The sequence below is a fragment of the Octopus bimaculoides genome, chromosome 6 (genome assembly GCF_001194135.2).
Source record: "Octopus bimaculoides isolate UCB-OBI-ISO-001 chromosome 6, ASM119413v2, whole genome shotgun sequence".
Taxonomy (NCBI): domain Eukaryota; kingdom Metazoa; phylum Mollusca; class Cephalopoda; order Octopoda; family Octopodidae; genus Octopus; species Octopus bimaculoides.
In genome coordinates, this window is record NC_068986.1 from 47,906,785 (window position 1) to 47,915,066 (window position 8,282).

The 8,282-nt window shown below is 37.4% G+C and overlaps 1 protein-coding gene across 1 annotated transcript in view; it reads left to right on the forward strand.

Annotated features, from left to right (window-relative positions):
• The window catches only part of LOC106875716 (putative glutathione-specific gamma-glutamylcyclotransferase 2), an 8,262-nt gene extending 7,404 nt beyond the window's left edge, over positions 1 to 858 (forward strand). Inside the window, exon 3 of the mRNA XM_014923964.2 lies at positions 90 to 858. Coding sequence (XP_014779450.1) covers positions 90 to 554 — 465 coding nt within the window. The 3' untranslated portion in view covers positions 555 to 858. The remainder of the gene's footprint in view (positions 1 to 89) is intronic.
• Positions 859 to 8,282: the final 7,424 nt, after the last annotated feature.

Genomic DNA, 8,282 nt, shown 5'->3' on the forward strand with positions numbered 1-8,282 from the left:
ATACTTTGTTTTTATATATATTTGCGTATATTTTAGATGCTTATTTTTGATTTTAATTCCTCTTTTTCTTTTTTTTCTTTTTTGTATAGAAACAAGTTTGGGGCGTTGCGTTTGAAGTCTGCGGAAAAGAGAACATCCAAGATGCCTTATCTCATCTGGAAACTCGAGAAACTAAATTAGGCGGCTACCTTTGTATTGAAACCCAGTTCCATCCACGAGACACGTTTGACAACCAGACAATAAATGTTATTTGCTACACAGCAACGTCGAACAATTCTCAGTATTTAGGTCCCTGTGATACAGATCTGATGGCTGAACAAATTATTGGGGCGAGTGGTACATGCGGAACGAATTCCGAATATGTATTGAAGCTTGCTCAATTTATCCGAGATTACATTCCTGAAGATGAAGATGAACATCTATTCGATCTTGAAAGGAAAATTTTAGAGAAACAAAATAAGTTGTGGAGTCGGAAATCGTCAGTATTTAGCCAGACCATATTTGATGAAAGAACTTTAAACAGCAGTATTAGAAGCATAAAATTGATATCGTAAAATATTTGTATATTTTGCATCTGGTCTGTATCTATTTATTAACTGTCTCAGTCATTGACTGTATATATTGTCTTGTCCATATCAGTTCATTTTCACATGCGATCATGAATCTGAAAATCTTCATTCCCTCCATTTAAATGAACATAAAACGTCACAAAGATGCAGAATTCTTTTAACACAAAACATTATGACGATTATAATTATAATGATTAAACGATCATTTTTATTACTACGTCATTATTTCTGTATATATATAAATAAATCTAGCACAATCTTGTAAATATAAATATATGAGAAACTAAAACTCGATATTTCTGTTTTACTGAAATAATCTAAAAAGAGTGAATGGTATAAATGTCTTCATCATACGTACAGACTTGTATTTTTGTAAAAAAAAGTTTTGTTTCTGTTATCTATTTATTACCATATTTTACACACACACACACACACACACACACAGTGAAACAAACCACTGTATTTTCATCGTTGATGGTGTTTTCTTTGTGGAGGCGCCCGGTGGTTAGGACAGCGGACTCACGGTCATAGGATCGCGGTTTCGATTCCCAGACCGGGCGTTGTGAGTGTTTATTGAGCGAAAATACCTAAAGCTCTACGAGGCTCCGGCAGAGGATGGTGGCGAACCCTGCTGTACTCTTCCACTACAACTTTCTCTCTCTTTCTTCCTGTTTCTGTTGTGCCTGTAATTCAAAGGGTCAGCCTTGTCACACTGTGTCACGCTGAATATCCTCAAGAACTACGTTAAGGGTACACGTGTCTGTGGAGTGCTCAGCCACTTGAACGTTAATTTCACGAGGAGGCTGTTCCGTTGATCGGATCAACTGGAACCCTCAACGTCGTTAGCGACGGAGTGCCAACAGGTGTTTTCTTTAAAAAACTTCAGGCACTGTATTCAATTTTAAAGAGGCTAAGAGATCACGCTATAAGCATAAAGTATTTCAAAGGCGTGGTACTTCAGAAGCTATAACTTATCTAAAAGAAAGTTAAAATGTTGGTGTGACCACCACACCTCCATATAGGCTTCTCAAGAAAAACTTTGCAAGACAAAATAAAACAAGCGGATCGCCTGAAAATTGACGAGTTAAACCTCCGGGTGAACCTCAAATCCGAAAGTAAATATTTCCAGGAAAGGAAAGACAGCGAATGGTTACATGAAATTTTTAGAGATGTAGATTCTTTCCTTGTAGAAAAATATAGTTATGATAAAATAGGGACGAATGCCAATGCTTTGGTGCAACCGAAGGGTTTAACCGAACAAATCGACCCCAATATCTTTTAAGTCTGGTACTCATTCTATTGGTCTCTTTGACCGAACTGCTAAGCTACAGGGACGTAAACAAACCAACACTGGTTGTAAAACGGTGGAGTGGATAACCATAACAGACAAACACACTACATACACACACGCACATGGCAGGCTTCCTCACAGTTTCCGGCTACCAAATTAATCTCAAGGCATTAGTTAGCCCAGGGCTATAGTAAAAGACACTTGCTCACGGTGTCGTGTTGTGAGGACTGAAATCAAAACCATGTGGTTGCAAATCGAGCTTTTTAACCACATAGCCATTCTTGCAGCGTAATTGAATATGGAGGCTTATCTCAGACCATCTGAATATTACCAGAGCCAAATTTTTATAGGGAATGTCTTATTCCATGGACAGAAGAATGACTACCTAACAATCATAGATTATACAAAGCAGCGATAAGTCGAATAATCAAATGAAAGTAGATTTTGTGACCTCTTCAGCGACTCTCCACTCCACGTATCTCCTCCAGTTCTGTTTAATCCGTTCTTAACAGAATAGGAGGAGACACGTGCTTGATTCGGTAATCAATCTTGCTTAATCAAGAAGTCACATTTGAGATATGAAAGACCTTTTTGATATTTCAATTTTGCTAAACGATATTTTTGTCCATGCTACTGTGGATGGATATGCTAACAACACTCTTAAACTAGTGGAAACCAAGTCTCTCGTAGCTTAATCAATTTATTAATTTTAAAATTTTCAATACTAATTTTCAAAATCTGTGTTACGTAATGACGGTAAATTTTGCAATTTTTCTTTCAAATTCTTCAACGATAAAGTCAGTAGGATATTGATATTACAACTATATTATTTATTTATTTATTTATTAAGACAATTTGGAAATTTCACACACTTGGGAAACTTTCCATATGTAATCAGAATTTTCAGCAAACTGCCTAAATTTGCAAATTTTTCATTAAAAAATCAAAATTTTCAGCTAACTGCTTAACATTTTTTTATACTATAGGTACGAGACCCGAAATTTGGGGTGAGAGGAGAGGTGCATAGTCGACACCCGTGCTCTCGTACTTATTTTATCAATCTCGAAAGGAGGAAAGGCAAAGTCGACCTAGGCAGAATTTGATCCCACAACGTAAAGACGGATAAAATGCTTGGCAGCATTTTGTCCTGTGTGCTAATGACTCTGCCAACACACTGCCTTATATAATTCTGTCAAATTTTGGCACAAGGCCCACAATTTGAGTATGAGGAGTTAGTTTATTACATTGACTCCAGTGTTCAACTGATATTTATTTTCTCGAATCCGAAAGGTTGAAAGGCAAAGCTGACTTCGGTGGAATTTGAACTCAGTACGTAAAGAGCCGAACGAACTGCCGCTAAGCAATTTTGTTCGGCGTGGTGACAATTCCACCGGCTCACCACCTTCTAAACGCTTAACAATATTAAAACGTACAGTTAATCTTGTAATAACATTATCAATCAAAACAAGGATTAGTTTTTAGGAATTAAACATTTTCTTACGAATCATCTGTATCAGTTATTCCCGCCAAGTTGGCATCAGATATTGTCACCGTGGACCTTTCTTGCCTTTCGAAGCACGCCTCCTTGTCCACGGGGTCTTTTGATTTCCATCTCAAGATCTGATTCCATAAAAATTGTGTCACATCTATCACATCATTTTAGACGCGTTTCCAATTGTTTCATAACATTTGGATCAAAATACATCTATCCATCTCTCATCTTTCTATCTTCCCCTACTGTTCCTTGATGGGTAGTCTGGATAGAGTCCGTAACAACCGTCGTTACTCTTTCCGGCAGGATCCCAAGCGTGACCAACTGAGATTACGGCTATTATTTAATCATCTCGTTCTTGCTCTACCCTTTGGTCATCTGCCACTGAGCTCGACTTGAGGAATCTGTCTAACGATTCTTTTCTGAGACATAGTAATATTTCGTAATACTTGGATCAAAATATGTTGCTTATTTCATTTTCATATATCTACCTCTATTATCAATTCTTTGGTCATTGTACATTAGAATTTCAGGCAAAAATCCAAGAAGCATTGATTAATGACTTCTCTTTTCCTTTCCTATGCTCAAATTGCTGCATTTCAGGTCATATTCTTTTCTCTGAGTTTAGCATCACGGAAAAGGTCTCATCTTTTGCCTCTTTACTGGAAGTCTCTATAATTGTTTATAGCACAAAGTTTCTTATGTCCCTCATATAGTTAACTGCGGTCGGGATTTGAAGCTTGAAAAACAAATTTTACAGGCCCGGCGTTCAAAGTAATATGGAAAATAAAATGAAGATAAAGTTTATTGGTTTCACTGCAAATCATATCATTTAGTGTGCGTGCTGCGTCATTTTCTTTTGACCGTTTTTGCCTTTCCGACATTTCAACAAAGAGTAGGCCTTGAGATCCTTTAAGTATTACCGGATTATATATGCACATTTCCTTCTAACCAACCAACGAATTGTGCTTGGACTGATAAATTTTGGTAACATGAACTTCTATAATTCATTACTGATTTTTTTCCTGTGAAAATTTTGACGAAGAGCGTCAACGCTAAAACAATTTGTAATTTGCAAAATCAGGAAAATTAAATTTGCAAGCAAGCAAACTTCTATTAGCATTAAAAAAATGAAATTGTGTCAAGCACATATTAGAAATGTAATATTCGGATTTGTATTTCTGAACCCGGAAAAGGTTAAATTATATTAGTCACTAACGTTTCTTATGTTAATCCGGTACCCTCAAAAGCTGATAAATTACATTCTTTATTAAACTTATGCGCTTTATTCAATGCAACGTAACTCTTTTTTTCAAATACACTCCACTCCCTTTACTGTAAATTATTATTCGATTACTCTATTGATCTAGCATTCTACGACCACAGCGACATACTATTGTACACTATAATTGATTTCAGTCTTTCCCCTTCTGTATTTAAGTAATTTGTCTCAGTAAATATATTAAAAAATTTAGTTGAATATGCATAACTATTAGCAATTTTTTGCTATGACGTATTACAGCATATCTATACGGTATTACTATTCTGTCGTAGACAGTTGAACGAAATTTCCCAATCTTTGTTATTCTACCTACCATCATTAACTTTCCTATTAGAACAGGATATTTATAAAGCCAAGTAAAAGATTACACCAGAGCAATGCTATTGCTATTGCTAGACTTACAGCACAAATTTAACTGAAACCAATTGGTAGGGCTACAAAAAATCAAAGATTTAAAGATACATAATAAGCCACTACAAGAAGCCCTTTTCACCTATTCACCAACTTACATAAATCACAAATTATAACGATGACGCTATCAATTTCATGTCCAAATATTTTTTTTAAAAACAGCATAAGACAGGGTATTAAAAAAATTTTTTAAACCTTTCATATTTACATGTAATAGATTATTAGCTCCAGTTTATCAAAAAGTAAATTCTTTATATTAGTTGCAAAAGATTCTTTAAATTACTAAAAAGTCTTCCTAAACAGTCTACCGACAGACATGTACTACACAATGTAAACTTTGTAATAGTTTGATAAATAAACTAATTTAACCTTAACTAACCTAAGCCACCATAACGATAAATAAGATTGTTTATGAAAATATGAAAAAAATATTTTCATTGTAAATGTGTTTCTCTACATTGAGAGCGGCTGCCAAAAATTGCCTACAGCTACACCTTTCTCGAACATCTAGAAATATCTTTAAAATTTCATAATTTCCATCCACCCATCCATCCATCCATCCATCCAGCCATCATTCCGTTCATTCATCCGTCCATCCATCCATCCATCCATCTATTCATCGCATACATATACACATACATATGTAGCAGGTATGTACCTCGCTTTGAACCTGGACCCTTTATTTTTCAATTAGAAGGTTGTGGTTAACAGCAAAACAGGATCTTCCAAATTGAGTGATGACGTCACAAAAAGGTAACAAACGAATTCGTTATATAATGAGTTAATTTACTGTCTCTAAAGATAGGCACCAGTCTTTATAGTGTTGAGCTTGCTTTATTAAAGACGTACATTCGCAAGAGAGACCCTCATAATTTTCAGGCTAAGCATTTGGAGCTACCCTGAGGATTTCTGTGTGCAGTGGGCTGTCCTGGTTGCATGTAGGTGACTCTTGTATGCTAACGATTATGATGAAATGAAGGACTGTATCGTATAATTGTGCATATGCGGGAAACGGTAAGGTAGTTCATTACTGTATTGGAGGGAGAGTTGAGAAGAGAGAGGGAGAGTTGAGAAGAGAGAGGGAGAGTTCAGAAGCGAACCAAACCCTCAGACACACAAGAATCGATAGAATGTGAATTAGAGAGAGCTCTATGAGTACAGGCCACGATGGTGCGACTTGACAGCAAACTACCAGTCCATAAATGAATAATACATGGCTCATACATGGTAGCTTAGCTGGAATATACGTATATTAGATACATTTGGATACTTTGACGATGTCAAGTGCAACAACACCAAATTTCTCTAGGGCGTCAGCTCACTGGTAAAAGATATAGATGAGTCGATTTCCAGTAGATCCAACTTTACGAAAGCCATTGGTATTTAAGAAGGGAGAGAGAGATTTCACGTGTTAGAAAAGGTTGTTGTTATAACGGTGAGTTATCTAACTTATATGGTGATTATTCTTCCGAGTAGACTTCGTAATCAACGTCGGTTGGTCACCAATTTATAACGTATTCGAACTTGGTAAAGATAATAAATATAGATGTTTATTGAGTAGAAATCTATGGTGATAAACCCGTCACTTATAAAACTTAATTATAAGTATTATCCCTATACATAAATCATAACTCAGGCTGCGTAAACCAAGACGCTGAACGTGCATGTATGTTGAAGATAAATATGCTCGCTCCTTTTCGCCGCTATAATAACAGTTTCATAGTTACAGAAATAAATTTCATTAACAGGTTGAAGAAAATGAAGAAAGAGAAATTACTTACAAAATTAGTTATTTACGAACATTTGATATTTACAGCACATTATTATAAGTCAAAAGAAAACTGCCGTAGAGAATTACGACATAAAATTTATATTAACTAATTCTTCCATACTAAGCTACTAGAGTTTTACACAAGAATTCAAAATAGCCTTGTCGAATTAAGTAATAGACATGGCATAACAATAGTCAATATCTCAAGAGAGTGAGTGTCGTGGAAATGAGTGACAACCAATGAACACCGAGAGTGAGTGTCGTAGAATCGAGTGACAACCAACGTACACTGAGAGTAAGTGTTGTAGAATCGAGTGACAACCAACGTACACTGAGAGTGAGTGTCGTGGAATCAAGTGACAACCAGCGAACACTGATTCTTCTTCTTATTCCTTTTTCTCCCTTGTGGAGCATAGGGCCTCAACAGTTATTTTCCACTTTTTGCGGTCATTAGCGTGTTTATTGATTGCTTCCCATGTCAGGCCGGTGGTCCTAAGCTCGTCCAAAATGTTCCGCTTCCATGACTGCTTCGGGCGTCCACGCTTCCTTTTCCCCTGAGGGTTCCAGTCAAGTGCTTGTCGTGTCACATTTGAGGGTTCTTTCCGCAGTGTGTGCCCGATCCATCTCCATTTCCTTCGTCTAATCTGAACATGTATGGGCTCCTGGTTGGCCCTTTCCCACAGGTCGGTGTTTGGCGCTTTGTCGAGCCACTTTAGTTGGAGGATCTGCCGGAGACATTTGTTGATGAAGGTCTGGATCTTCTTGTAGTTGCCGCAGGTGACTTTCCACGTTTTAGAGCCATACAAAAGCACAGATTTTACATTTGAACTAAATAAGCGGAGTTTAGTTCGAGTTGAGATGGCAGTGGACTTCCATACCGGCCGAAGAATAGCGAAGGCTTGCCAAGCTTTCTTGCTTCTTGCAGTGATCTCCTCGTCTGATCCACCTGATTTGCTGATCTTGCTGCCAAGATAGACAAACTCACTAACGTCTTCCACAGGTGCCCCCTCGACTGGGATTGGCTCTTTCTGCTTGTTGTTGATACGCAACACTTTTGTCTTATCCTGGCTGATCCTCAAGCCCACTTACCGTGAAGTTTCTCTCAGGTGGTCTACCTTATCTTGCATGTCTTGCAGGCGATGTGACAGTAACGCGTGATCATCCACATAGTCCAAGTCCTCCAGCGTATTCATCAGTGTCCCCACTGAATACCTTTCCCCGAGGTAGCGTAGGTCGTCCTGGTGACCCAGTCCAGCACGACAAGGAACAGGAGCGGTGAAAACAAACAGCCCTGCCTGACTCCCGTGCTGACCCTGAATTCCTCCGACAATCTCCCCAAAATCAGGGTTTTTAAACTGCTCATGCCTGGATTCTAAGAACCGTATTTCGTGAAAGATTTCTCTTTGACGAAAGATTAGAATTCAAATATGAACAGTAATTTTAACCAATGGGAAATTAACAATTAT